A 15,411-nucleotide genomic window follows, 5' to 3' on the forward strand; every position below is an offset into this window, starting at 1 on the left:
TTGACTACTTTGACTTTTTCTATTTTTAGGGCTTCCACCTTCCCACCTATATAAGGCCTTGTACCTACAGCCACCAGGGCAGTCCAGCTTTTAGATATTCTGAAAAACCTAGTTTTTACCTTTTTTAGCTTTATTCCTTTTGCATTTTATTTTTAAGATCTTGTACTTTTTTAAGAAAGAAGACTAGATTCTTATATTTTGTTGGTTCTATAACTTTCAAGATATTGAGAATTTGAGTTTGGTCCTTTGATTAATATTGAAGATCTTTGTTTCATCTTTCTAATAATGCAAGTTTCAACATTTTCTGGATTTTTGATTTGTTTCATCATGTCTTGTTGTGAGTAGTCTTCTTAGGATCTTGAGGATGGGTTAGGAAGGATTGATCTTGTGGTTTATGTGATTTGGTCAAGCTTGATTGTTGTAGATCTCTTCTAGGCTAGATGTTCTTAATGCTGATCTTGAACTGAGAGGTTAGGATCTGATTTCAAGCTTCTTAGCATCACACCAATGTTTAAGAAGCATAGATAAGGCTAGATCTAGAGCTTACCATTAGGCTTGCTAAGAGATTAGAGGTCTTGTTTGGTTTGAGATGTATTGCTTAATGCCTGCTTGTGTAGATTCTTTACTGTGTGAGAACAAGTCTAGAATTGCATAGGTTTGATTGTTTCTTGACCATGAGAGTGGGAGAAACTTGTCTTAGATTTATATGTCTAGAGGTTAGCTCAAAGTTTGCTTGAGATTTGTTGACCAAGTTAGATAACCACAATGCTTAGTTCATCCCATGAATCCATCCTCAGGACCTTCTTTGTTTATTGATTTTAAAGTCTTAATCCTGTTGCTTGCTTGTTGATTGATTTGTATTAGCATTGCTCTGTTTTTATTGTGTTGCTCTGTTTTCCGGATTTAACCAGCTCGACCTCTCACTCGACCTACACTCGGTCGAGTGCTTGCTCGAGTTCATCCCCAGAACTCTGGTTTATGATTTGTGATTGTCTTGTTTCATTCTAGTTGCATTCATTTAGCTTACAGTTCATTGTTTGTCTTGCATTAGTTCATTAGTTGTAGTTCCTATTTCTGTTCTTGCTTCATTACTTTCAATCATTCAGTTTCATTTGCATTTAGTTCTTGGTTCTTGTAGTTTATTTTCTGCATTTTACATTTTCATCTTAGGATTGTTAGTGACAAGCAATCTTTACATTTGTCTTAACTTAGATTCATATGCACATCTTAACTGTTCACAAACACTCATTTAGGATTGATACCTCTTGTACTGCAATAGCATAAGGGGAATTGAAACACCCATCCATCATTCCATTCATATCACCATTGCATACATTCATCATTCAACCACACCACCACAACATAAACCTTGTTTCAACTAACCACAAATTTTATAAGTCAAATGAATTAACTCATGATTTTCATTTATTAAGTTGCTTTAAATGCTAATTTTTGGTGTTACTAACTTTTTGGTTCACCCAAATGATGGTCACATTCTTACAAATAAACATGGTGATTAAATGTCAAACATTTTATTTGTGTTTTGGTATAATCATGCATCACTACTAATACACATAATAGTTTTATTTTATAAAATGTATAAGTAGTTTTACTTTCTTTACTTTTTAGCCAAACGATTATGGATTATCATAAGTGGTCTCATCCTTTATATTAATCTCTCATTAAGAAAGTATATGATGTGCTTTAAAATAAAATTCAAAACATCACTCCATAGTTTAAACAAAACAAATTTAACCATCAACTCATTTTTAGCTCACAAAATTAACAATCAACAAATTTCTATTGTTTAATCTCCCTTTTAATAAAAGGGAAGTACACAACTTAGTTTTTGTAGACTTTATATTTTTTATAAATGATTACAAATGCATACAAATAGGTTATATAAAGGATATACATTAACAATAAATTAACAACTCTTCATATATAGATAATAAATAATAAATCCATAAATCCCATAAATCATGGAGCAAATATATCTTCGGTTTTTTAATCGGATAATATATTATAATAAACAATAGTAATACATAATAGGCTTCTACGATTACATAGGCCCAACTATGGCATTGTAAATCGTTTGTTTAGTATCTTTCAATCCACATATGGCCTATTAATCAGAAGAAAAAATATACAAAATATCCACATTTTAAACATTTTCCGAGAAAACATATTTTTAAAACTATGATTGTTTTAAAATATATAAAAATAAAAATAAAAGACAAACAACAAACATACATGATCATTTTTTTAAAGTAAAATTTGAAAATACAACACTTTAAATAAAAATTAAATTATAAAAACCGAAAAAGATTCTAATTAGTGCTACAACACGGGTCCAATCCCCTTTATAATAAAACGGAAGTACACAACATTATTTTGGTAGACTTTATAATTTTAATAAATGGTTACAAATAGGTTATACATATATTATAAATTAATCCATATATTAATTGTAACAAATAAAACTTTAATTGTAGCAGAAAATATTAAACGGGTTATTCTAAATTGATAGTTCATGGATATTCTAAACTTTATTTCGGAAGATCACGTATATGGTTCCAAATATCTAGAATCACAATATTACCAATTTATTTTCCACAGATTTTATTGATAAACCACATCAATAAAAAAAGTTATTAAAGGGATAAAAATATACTCACAATCATAAAAAGTAATCAAATCTCGCTAATTTAACAAGATTAATCGTGATCTTCGGGATCGTATTCAGAAATTAAAAATTAAACCTTAATGCTAGATTAGGACCGTGCTAGAGCACGGGTTGAAATTCCTTTTATTTATATTATAATTTTAGAATAAAATATCATTTATATGATTGATTTTAAAAGTTTCTAAGGTCCTAATCTAGCATTAATCATGATCTTCAGAATCGTATATTATTATAAAATTATAATATAAATAAAAGAAATTTCAACCCGTGCTCTAGCAAGGGTCCTAATCTAGTTATAATATGTAAGATATTAGTAAACATACAACCAAAACTAGATGTAAACCATGTGAATTATATCGATATTACTTTGATGAAGATAGATGATAATGTCGGAGAACATTACATATTATAATTAAACATACAACATTATCATCTATCTTCCTAGATTTACCAAAATGATATTAGGAAGATAGATGATAATGTCGGAGAACATGAATATTAGTTATCATATGTTTGTTAATTATATCTTCTTATCTCAAAGAAGATATAGTTATCATATGATGTTCTATAATATGTTGGAGAACATAGATAAATGTTATCATCTAACTAATAAATGTTAGATAAATGTTATCATCTAACTAATAAGTCTTGGTAAATATGTTGGAGAGAACATAAATAAATATTATTAAACAGAGAACATGATTAAATATTGTAAGTAGGTTGTAGAACATAGATAAATATTATCATCTTACTATTACATTTTAGAAAAATGTTATCATCTAACTAGATAAGTCTTGGTTTCATTGCTTAATGTTTAAATGTGAGTGAAATCATTTAACTAATAAATTTTAGATAAGTGTTATTATTCTATGTTTTTTAACATATTTACCCTCCAACATTTATATAGCATTTATTTATTAGTTAGATGATAACATTTATTCATATTCTCTAACATATGAAACTATATCTTCTCTAAAATAACATTTATCCATATTCTCCAACATATTCTCCAAAATATATCCATGTTTATGTTATCATCTAACTAATAAGTCTTGATTTCATTGCTTAATATTTATCAACTGTATTTTCTTATTTCAGAGATGGAGGATCAGAAAAATGCTAGTAACAATTCACATCATAATATAATCCAACGGACGGTTGAACAATCCCTTGACAAATATATATTTGAATCCGCTTGTTTTTTTCGCAAGCCATTGTAATTTTATTATCTATTCAATTACATTCTAATTTCACTTCTTTTAAAATCCAAATTGATGATTTTGTTTATTGATTTTTTCAAATGTTGTCTTCAATATGTTTTTTCAAAGGATAAATATACCGAGGGATAGGTAGCCTTAGTAATTAAGACTCGAAAATGGTATGTTAATATTGTTGAAAATAACTAGTTAGATATTAGGCATAAATTATAATTGGTATAAATAACACTCAATTAATAAATTATCTCAAAATTTATAAGTATCAAACTGCTTTACATGCTAATCTTTGGTGTTATGAAGCTTTGCTTTGCCTAACTGATAGAACCACACCTATTGATTTTGTCTTTTTGCAGTGGTTATTTCTTTTTGGAGAGATTAAAGCTTATATTATTATTATTATGTACTAGGTATGCCGCAGGATTATTTTTTGTTTTTTTTCAGTTAATTTTATATGGTGTTTATCTTGAAATAAATTAAAAATTAGATTGCATTGGTTAGATTGCATTTACCTTATTAAAATAATTAAAACTTACCTTAGAGTTCGATTTGAAAATTTTTTAAAGCACACAAAGGAGTACCACCCTTACATTCCTCTATCCAATTATAATCAATAAAAATAACTCTTTATATTCCTCTACCGAATTATATATATATATATATATATATATATATATATATATATTATCATGTCAAGAAATTGTTAGATATCATAACTTATGTTTACTTTTGCTAAACAAATAAGCAAAAAACAAAAGTATATAATAAGACATAACTCTACACAAAAGGTTGAATCTGGAGCACACAATTGAGAATTTCTAACATAAAGTATCACAATGAGACAAGATAAATTGAATATTCTAGTCCAATGGAAGTTAAGACAAGGTGTATTGGACAAATATATGAGTAGAGTCCGAGGGAAGTTGAGACAAGGTGTGTTGGACAAGTACATGAGTAGAGTCCGAGGGAAGTTGTCAGTACCAAAGACACAGTGCTCTATAAAACTAAAATCACTTTTAGTTTTTGCACTGATGTGGAAACACTTTTAGTTTTTGCACTAATGGGCCTAATTTGGGACCCAGGTCCACTAGGGAACCCTAGGTTCCCAAGAAGAAGCCGCAAAGGATGGTGGCACTGACGGCCGCCCGTGGTTTGTTCTTGTTTCATATCATCAGAATTTTACATTGTATTATCTTTTATAATTTTTTTAATCCTTGTCAGATTATCGTATTTCACCTTTCCTTTTTTTTTTTTTTGTCAAAACCCTTTGCTTCATTCAATCAAAAAGTAAAGTCGTTACAAGTGTAGAGAAGGAGCAAGAGCCAAAGTTTGAAACAAAACAAGAACAATACAATAAAAGTAGGATGTTCCTCTCCAGGTGATGACACCTCAGCTTTTGTATTGAAGCAGAGACTGACACATCATTAAAATCAACATAATGTGTTGCTTTCCTTGCTTGACACATTAGCTTCTGTATTGAAGCAGGTGTTGACACATCAACAAAAATCAACCACCTATCAAATTATAACAAATAATACACCTCAGCTTTTCTTTTCCTTAGCTGGACAAAGCAAATGAAAACGCTTTGTCAAACACTGCGTTTAATCAATTGTTAGAGATTGATTTTTTCTTCTTCGCCGTGATTGATTTTTTCTTCTTCGCCGTGTTTGATTTTTTCTTCTTCGCCGTGATACCAATCTTGAATGCCCGCCATTATCAATCTTCTTCTTCGGCCTGATTTCAGCTTCTTCACCAAATCATAATCCTCTGTTCTTTTTTCTCCTTGTTTCTCTTCAATTTTGATTTCATGGGTTTGTTTCTTCCGCGAATTTGGGTTTGAGCAAGCTGTATAATTGTAGGGTTTGATTTGTTTCTGTGATTATAGCGAGTTTTGACTTCTATGCAGTTACTGATCTCGCCATAAACTTTGTTATATAGTTTGTGGATTTACACTGAAACTTCATAAACTCATATTTGCAGAACACACAAACATAGATCTTTCTTATGATTGGCTTTTTTGGGTTTTTTTTCTTATGATTGTTGAAATCTTTCTTACCTAATTTATAGTAACTTATTCTCTCAAAAACAAACTCCATTGATGTTATGAATTGGAGATTACCTCAGGATGATCAGAGAAAGAAGCAGAAAGTAAGAGACCAAGTGACATAACAGATTTAACAGAGCTGAGGAATTTTTCACCAACCTTAGAAAAATCCATCCCATAACTGCCTTGGGTTAATAAGAGCATGGGCATTGGTGTCCCCTGGTTTTTGGTCCCCCAAATTTAATATTACTATTTTGAAAGGTTCTTATTTTTAGTATGAGCATTGCTGTCTACTTGTATTTGGTCCCCCAAATAAAACAATAATATTTTCAAAGTTTAAATCTTTTAGGCATTAACATCTACTAAGTAGTAAATATACATCCCACTGGGGATTTATGTAGATGTTAAGCTAAGAAGAAGTAATAGCAGACGCAAAACATACATCATCAGCTGAGGTCCTGACTTGCAGCTTGTTCTTGCACTCAGTACAGCTCATCACACCCTGCAATATCAGTAGATGTTCTGTCAAATCATATTAGCATATAATGAGGTAAAAATGCCTAACACACAGAAAAGCACCATATCAGTAGTTGACAATTTGAGAGAAATAAACTGAATCTGTATCAAATATAGCAATGTAAATACAATAACAGTAGCCTAGATCATTAGCAGCAGAGAAAAAGCTTACTGTTTCATTACTGTGACAGCAGAGTCATGAACATGATCATGTTGATGTTCGTTGTGCTTTCTTGTATCACAAACCAGTTTCTATTTGAAGACTGATCTATATACCATGACTGCATTGATGGTGATGATGATGATGATCCTCTGCACAACTCAAGCCATCTACATTGACTTCTGAATCAATTCCGAAAAGGTATGCTATTTCAGGACACCAACAGAGAGAAAGAAAGATACTTAAACTTGGACAAAATACATAGCAGAAGTTACCTCTCAAGATCATAACCTCCAATCCCTAAGACAAAATCCATATCAACATCTCTGAATTTGGTGTTTTTGATGGGAGCCATAGAGTTGATTTGCTATTGATTTTAAAAACCAAATAAAGAAGAAGTGTCAATGACAAATACATCTTCATTCTATTGGGGAAAGTGAGCTCATGAGCTAATAAGTGTCTTACCTTGATTCTTTTAGTTAAGTGCTCCAACTCAGGCTCGGATGCCAAATCAATCTGCCATAAAAATATAGTTAAGTACTTAACGACCTACAAGATGATTCCTTATAAAGTGTATCAAATGACTGATATGTATCACCGAACTGGACTCTTAAAAGAAGATATAACAAACAAACCTTATTCAAAACTATACGATCTGCATAAGCAATTTGTTCAACTGCCTCATTCACAACAAATCTCGGTTTCACTTCATTCAAATGCCGCATCGCGTGTTTAGAGTCAACAAGTGTAACAACACCATCTAACTTTATATATCACTAACAGTCCAATAACAAAGCTTAGCTTCAGTGAAAAACACAACACAAACAACGGATACCTGTAGTTTCGATGACAATATGGTCAAATCTGTCTCGTTTATTTTTAACCAAGTCAAGAAGCATTTTGACTAAATCACCACGAACAGTACAGCATAAGCAACCATTGTTGACCATGATAATATCATCAGAGGAAGAAGAGTGGCTCGCAACCAGAGATCCATCGATATCAACCTCCCCAAACTGTTTATATATATTCACAGTTCTGAAATGCTTAACCAATCTGCAACATTACATTAAGCTAAGATACATATACCAACAAAATATCTCAGAAATGCGCAGCAAGAGGACAAGTTTCGCGAATCGTGCACAAGTACAATAAACACAAATTCGATCCTGTACCTTTCCAGAACCGAGGAATCCGGTGATAACTGTGGCGTGAATGCGAGTATCCTGGTCTGCGACATCTTGCTCGATTCCTGAGCTCGGCACTGAGAAAAACGATTTGAGGAAAGGCTTTGATGGTGAAACCCTTAAGCAAACCGCCGGACAAGCTTCAGGAGATACAGAAGATCGTTTTTGGCTTGAAATCAGCAGAAAAGAGGAAGAAAGACACGAGGGTGCCGCCGTCGAGATAGAAGAGAGAATTTCTCTCGAGAAAGTGGTTTGTGTTACCCTACCCAAAATTTTCTCCCAATCACCACCTTCCACGTGTCCAAGTAGACGGACGAAAAACGTCTCAAATTAAGAATCGTTTCTTCGATATTAGGCATTTTTTGATTTATTTAAAATCACAAAAAACTGGGGGACGGCTCAAGTGTACACCATTGCACATGGTCTAAGAAAAAGAGAAAGAAGAGAACCCTAGAGCTGTCGAATCCAACACCATAACCAAGTTCGTTTAGATCTCTGCCATTGGAGAGAAATGGATTACCCAAAACTGAATGGGAAGAGATTAGGATGCATCTCTCAATCGCATCTAAACGGCGACGAAGAAATCAAGCATCGGTTAAATTAAACGCTATCGTTTTCTTTTTTCTTTGTTTTCTTTTTTCTTTGTCAACATAAAAGTAAAACTATCTGAGATGTATTAATGTTATTAATTTGATTGGTTATAGATTTTTACTGAGGTGTCAGCACCTCAGTAATGTGTCATATCAGGAATGTAACACATTCTTCTTTTATTGTATTGATTCTACATACCTTACTCAATCAGAATTAAGACTATCAATTTAATTTTCTTCATACAAATGCCTTGATTTATGGATGACGTTTCTATTTCCCGCAAACACTTCAATATTATTTTTCATATATATAAGAATTTTTTATATAGAGAGATATGATAGATTTGGGAAAAAAGTTAATAAAAAAATAATTTTCTCTCAGTTTCATTGGTTGAAAAATAGACTAATTTATACAAAATCATAATTTGCTGAACAATCTATCTATTTAACATGATAAAATATACATAAAATATTAATTTTCTTTTCAAGTTGTTTTTGTTAATCTCCAAAAACTCTTAAAAAGATAGTGAAACAAATATTTATCCTTACAAAAAGATTTGTTAAGAAAGTATCTGAAAATACAAAGTTCACTGGTTATATTCGTTACTTGATTTATTTTGTAAGGTCTATCTATCCAAGTGGAAAACATTATGTTTATTTTCTCTTATTTCATTTTGTTTAAGTGTAAGAATTAATAAGATCAAACAGAGAGATAGACAGCTAAATAAGATAGATAATAGAGAGAAAGAAGAATGACAGAAGGAGATATCCACGTGGAATGATCTGCCAGTTCACGGACTCTCTTCTTTAAACTCCAGCTGTTTTTTTTTTTCTTTTTAATTTCTTCTCTTTTTCTATTCTTATTTTGAGTACCAAACAAATAATATCTGATGAATGAATATGTTGTCATTTACCAACATTTTCATGTAAAAATTTCTCTTAAATATCCGCCATTTTTCTATCTCCGTGATTCACATTACTTTTAACAGAACGTAAACGTAAACGTAAGTTTGATCTGGCAAATGACATACTTTTCTTTTTGTATGGTCAACTACACAGTTATTCAATCTGTTGTTGCTCAATATATATAACGATATTTTAAAAAGGCAGTGAAATAGAGAAAGAAGAAATAAAGGGGATAGAAAGAGGGATGGGTCGTTATTGGGTGCGTGCATGCGTGCGGGAGACTATGTAAAAGCTGTTTCTCTGCTCATTTCATCATGTCATCTTCTCAGAATCTCAATTCTTTTGACCCTCCACTTTCACTGTTTCACATATATATATAGCTCCTTTACAACTACATTTACAACTACATGTCTTTAGGCTTATTTAACTCCTTATATGTTCACAGTCACACGAACGTTTTATGTAGCATGCAAATTATTCATATATAATATATAGTTTTATCATATACAATGGTCAATTATTAACATACTATATTGTGTGGTATGTATGTATAATTATATTTTTTTGTGCGTGCCTGATAATTTTAGCTTTCAAATCATCGATCAAAACGTAGAAATGTAGTTGATTCGTATCAAACGCTCCATCAAAGTATATGCCTGACACAATTCAAAACAATTGGATAGGAATTTGTATGATTTTTTTTATATAGCTATTCATTTGTAATATTAATAGTCAATTTTGTAAATGGGGATGAGAAATCTCTACAGGGATACATATACTCAAACTTCAAAACTATCTTTTCACCAATTTTTTTAGTTTTTTTTTATGGCTTGGTGGTGGATATAACAATGGACTTCCACTAATTATAAAAAGTCATAACATATCAGATCGGCATAATCATCGTCATTAGAATTTATCTAATCATTGATACACATAGTACTTACTTTACATTTGGCTACTAATAATTAAGAAAGAAATTTAAAATCTGAATCAAAAATGGAAAATAAACCAGTTTAATTTAAAGTTTAAGGGTTTAAATTTTGATTATGTGGGGTTAGGGTTAAGAATATGTATAAGATATTAGTTTGAAGGGTTTATGGTTCATATTTAGTCTGTTAATTTTTAATTTACAAACACATAAACTACTTTCTTAATCTTGGTATAAGATCTAGACTATTAATCGTGAATGTTTATAAATCGACTATCACTTTCCACTAAACCACAAAACAAGTTTTATTTATGAGAATTCGAGTGACGTCCTATGCAAACTATGTCGAAACTGCATGGTATGCAGTATGCTAAAGTTAACCATCTATGGAATAAAGGTATGGAATAAGGTAGCTGATCTTACGACTTTTTGACATTTTTTATTCTTCTTGACTCACAAAAAAATTGTGAAATAAAAATCCTGATTACAAACAACTTGTGATTGGTTAAATATTCAGTTTACGGATTATCTACCAGAATCACGATAAAAAAAAAAAAAAACATTAAAGAAGGTATTTTAATGGAGGAGGGATAAAAAAGTTGTGGAAGAGCTATAATGTTAAAACCTGGCAAGTGAATATAGACAGCGAAGACATACTCAGTGCTTGCCTTGTCACTCTTCTTACAAAACTCCAAATTGAATCTTACATTAACTCTCGCCAAGTCACATTGTCTCTCTATCTCTAAACGGGGCCGTTTACGAGTTGCAAATTGCAACCAATAAAATATAAAAAAAATAAAGAGAGCAAATTATGAAAAAGTCGTTTATTCAGAGGCATTTGACGATATAAAGGAGCTAACTTTCCCTCATTTACAATCTTTTCTTTCTTGGCTCATGTTTTAATTAGACAGACCCCCATTTTCATATAATTCATTCATTTAATTTTATTCAATTTGTTATCGGTGTATATCATTCATAACAACCATCATCATCAACAAATCAAGAAACAGTTTACAAAAATATATGTCTAATACGAGCTATTACCGATCACCGTTCGGAGACACGACTCACACCAAAGTGTTCGTGGGAGGTTTAGCATGGGAGACTCCGACCGATGAAATGCGCCGTCACTTTGATCAGTTCGGTGAGATTCTTGAAGCCGTCATCATCACCGATAAGACTACCGGAAAATCTAAAGGCTACGGTTTCGTAAGTTCTTTATCATATATCTCCACCATTTTAATTCTTTCTTTGTTCTCAACGCCCGCCACGTCATCATTTCCGTGGTCCTCCAGGTCACGTTTCGAGAGCCGGACTCAGCGACTAGAGCGGTCGCTGATCCCAACCCTGTGATCGATGGACGAAAGGCCAATTGCAATATTGCGTCTTTTGGACGGCCACGACCATCGACGCCTCGAGGTTCGTTAACTCAAATTACTTTTCCTTGAATGTGAACTTTTGATGATCATCTCATCGGTCTATTTATTTTTCTATAGATGATTTCTTATCCATTTGGCTGAACCTTTTTTATTTTATTTTGGGCAACATATATATGCTAAAAATATTATTTGATAGGATTGTTTTGAGAAGATTTAGAAACTAATACGATGATGAATAAGATTCTATTTTATGTTTTCAAAACGTAAATTCATCAGTTTTTAAATCTTATATTGGAGATATCGGTCAATTTCTTTGTATTTGCATACCTAAAAATGGGGTTACTTATGTGATATATATGCATACAAGGAAAAAATGCTACATTGTTGATAATGTTATTAGCAATGTAATAATTTTATATTTTCTTTTCAAATAAAAACTTGTTATTACTCATCGATGGCATAGGGCGAGGCCAAGGAGGAAGCCCTGGTCAATATCAAGGCGGTGGACAATCAGGCTATACCGGAATGGCTGCTCCGCTGCAGCAGGCTGCGACTGCCCAGCTCATGTATCCGTCGTACGGGTAAGCAAGAATGATTTTATAACTAAAAATTAATGGGTTTATATATTTAAACCCAAAGGGTGTAAAGAAATTTATAAATTTTGCTTAGACAAGGAAATGGTCCAATGCGAAAGAAATGGTAAGAGGCAGAAGATGATATTAATGCTTCAATTTGCGCAAGTTGGAGTCAGCCTGTAAATATCATGTTCATAATATATATATATATATATACTTTTTATCAATATACTAGCTAGCTAGTTGTCCTATAAAAAGCATATTATGCAATGAAGATTAGCCGGACCAACATCGCAACAATAATAGTGAAATATGTCAATGTCATGTATGCATATAAAGGAGTACATTTGTGTCTCGATGAATTTTGCATGCACTAAATCTGTCGAGGTAAAATAATTAACTAGAATTGTTTTCGGTATTTTGGTGAATATGTAGACTAATTGGTTTAGCATCATTTAATTCTCTTGTTTTCAGGTACACCTACAATTCTGAATATGGGTACCACCAAGTCAGTCCCTTTCTCTATCTCCTCTCATTCTCTCTCTTTCTCCATATGACATACATAGTACATATACAATTACAGACACATACAATAAATGTGGTATCCTTCTAGCGGCTATGAATGTACCTAGAAAACTTGCTTAGATTGACAAAATGAGTAGGGAAATCGTATATTAAGGTCTTAGAAGAAACATAGAGTAAATCAAAAATCATAAATTATGGACTTAAGATTATCATGAATGTATTTGATCAGTTTGGTGATATATTAATTGATATATAATATGTTCAGTTCTGAATTATTTACATGCAGGCGCTATACAACTCACAGCTCCAACAGGCTCAATACTATCAACAACAAATGTATGGAGGAGGAGCAACGTCACCATCATCATCCAACATCATGCCTTCCCCTTACTACTACCTCCAAGCTCCAAGCCCTAGACCATATCCTCATCATCATCAACACTACCAGTATCATCATCATCAACAACAGCAACAACAACGTTTACCCTCTGCTTCTTCTTACCTAATCTACCCATCCAATGTCGAAGCTCCCACTTCCTCTAATGCCCCTACTTCCCAAGGCCCAATATCTTCTTCCACGGGTAAGTCTTATTGATTTTGTTTTCCTTCCAATTATGTTTCAACGTTGTATCTTCTCAAACGATGTTTAACCACCATGCATGTTCCAATGTGCAATTACATTCATCATCATAACAACATATATATCCCACGACCATTAAGTACTAAATAATACGTTTTGGTAAAACAAGAGCTAGTGAGATGTATATCATCAATATATAGTACGGAAGATTAAATGAAATATCAAAAAGAGTAAATGATTGGGCACATGGGACATATATAATTGCGTCATGTCCATGTGAACTGAGCTGTCTAATTTTTTTTACCTCACCCCTGTCTATCCTCCATCATGGGTCATGCATGTTTATATACATGTATGTATTATAAACCAATAGTGTTTGCATGTGAGTTCTGTCACCCTTCTTGTTTTTTTTTTCTTTTTAAAAAAGTTCTGTCACCTTTTTTATATTATTGATTCTCAAGATCTAGTCACACAACTCACAAGGGACCACTCTCTAGACTCTATTTAAGCAATTATCCAAACTTATTTGCAGAGGGGCCACCAAACAAATAAGTTGTATGTGCGGATTGACTATTTTTGTTATATTTTTATGTCTAAAAAGTTTTTACGTTATGTTCTATTTTTTACTTCAGAATCACACGCACCACAACAAGTCTCAGAAGGAGGAGAACACGATCCAACGGATGCACCTGAAAGTACAACAACGAACAGCAGAGAGTTAACGTCATCTTCATGATCAACTCCAACACAACTCCAACTCCAACTTGTACAATCTTGACATTTTTTCCTCTCTTTCTCTTCATCCAATCAGAGAAAAAGAAGCTAATTCACTTTTATTACTTTTCTCAACCAAATTCGTAACTTAGCATGACTGCCAAAATAAAGATGGCTCTATGTCTCGACTCTTGTCATGTTTTTTTCTTCTTCTTCCTGACGGAATAATATAATATGTCGACTTTGATATTCTTTAATATAATAAATTTGACTATTTTTAAAAATCTTACATTGTACTTATAAATTAGACTATATGTCTAATTGATAGCATGTTAAGAAAAAATAATACTCAAGGAGATAATAAAACATATATAGCCAGATTCCACACTTTGCACAAAAAGAAAGACAGATTTCACCGTATATGTCACTAGTTTCATACATCAAAACAAAAAAGGTGTTTAAAAATTAATGTGAAATATTGAACTATTACAAATACTAATTAATGTGCGATTGATAATTAAAACACAAATTTTACGTATATATTCACTTATTCAGTTACTTTGTCAAATACTCCATAAGGTTGATGGTTAAAATAGAAACTATTTCAACGTACTTTGTTACTACTTAAGAATTAAGATCATTTTATAGCACCCGCCTCCCGAGACATGTATCCCACAGACAATTGTCTCCGAGTGACAAACTTTTCCATAGGAGAGAATGGGCCGTACCTAACATATTGGGTTGTACATGTATAAACATGTATATCTTCGCCACGCTGATTATGACCAAACTTTTTACGGTTCTACCTACCATCTCAAAACTAGAGGACAGCGTTGCGTTCTCCGGCAAGAGCGACTTCTCCGGCACAAGAAATGTGATCTCTTATAAATATGAATAAGATATATATATATTTTTTTGTAACAGCAAATACGTACGTAACGTACGTGAAGTTTATATTAGTGGTGTGGCTGTATAGCTATTTTGGTATTAACCAAAAAAAAAGAAAGAAAAAAAAATCATAATGCAAGAGTACTTATTTTGATTCCATAGCAATTGACACTGGATACAAACAGTAAAACCAAACAATAATTATATAAGGATTTATTGGCAAAATAGTCAGTTTACAAAACATTAGTAGTAAACCATCAGTTTACTATTCAAATTTAGCAAAACACCCCAATTTCACTATTTGTTTTGCACTCATCACTGTTATGCATCCAAATTTGACAAAAAGAACATTGTTTGGAGTTTTAGTATCGAGCCAATCCAAGCATTCCATCTCCTCTCTCCACAAATTTAATCCCGACTGTCCTATTTCACTAGCCTCATCGATTTTCCGGTTCACTAAGAGATGGATCTGTGCAATCGAATAAACGGGAGGTAAAAATAATTGCATAGACCGGATAA

At 32.2% G+C, this 15,411-nt stretch overlaps 1 protein-coding gene across 1 annotated transcript; it reads left to right on the plus strand.

Annotated features, from left to right (window-relative positions):
- On the plus strand, nt 11,052-14,253 carry LOC104756584 (RNA-binding protein 24). The gene is made up of 6 exons (XM_010479191.2): nt 11,052-11,440; nt 11,527-11,650; nt 12,074-12,191; nt 12,660-12,693; nt 12,997-13,291; nt 13,923-14,253. The coding sequence occupies exons 1-6, from the start codon at nt 11,255-11,257 to the stop codon at nt 14,024-14,026; spliced, it is 861 nt and encodes a 286-aa protein (XP_010477493.1). The 5' UTR covers nt 11,052-11,254; the 3' UTR covers nt 14,027-14,253.

The sequence above is a fragment of the Camelina sativa genome, chromosome 17 (assembly GCF_000633955.1).
Source record: "Camelina sativa cultivar DH55 chromosome 17, Cs, whole genome shotgun sequence".
In the NCBI taxonomy this organism is placed as follows: Eukaryota; Viridiplantae; Streptophyta; class Magnoliopsida; order Brassicales; family Brassicaceae; genus Camelina; species Camelina sativa.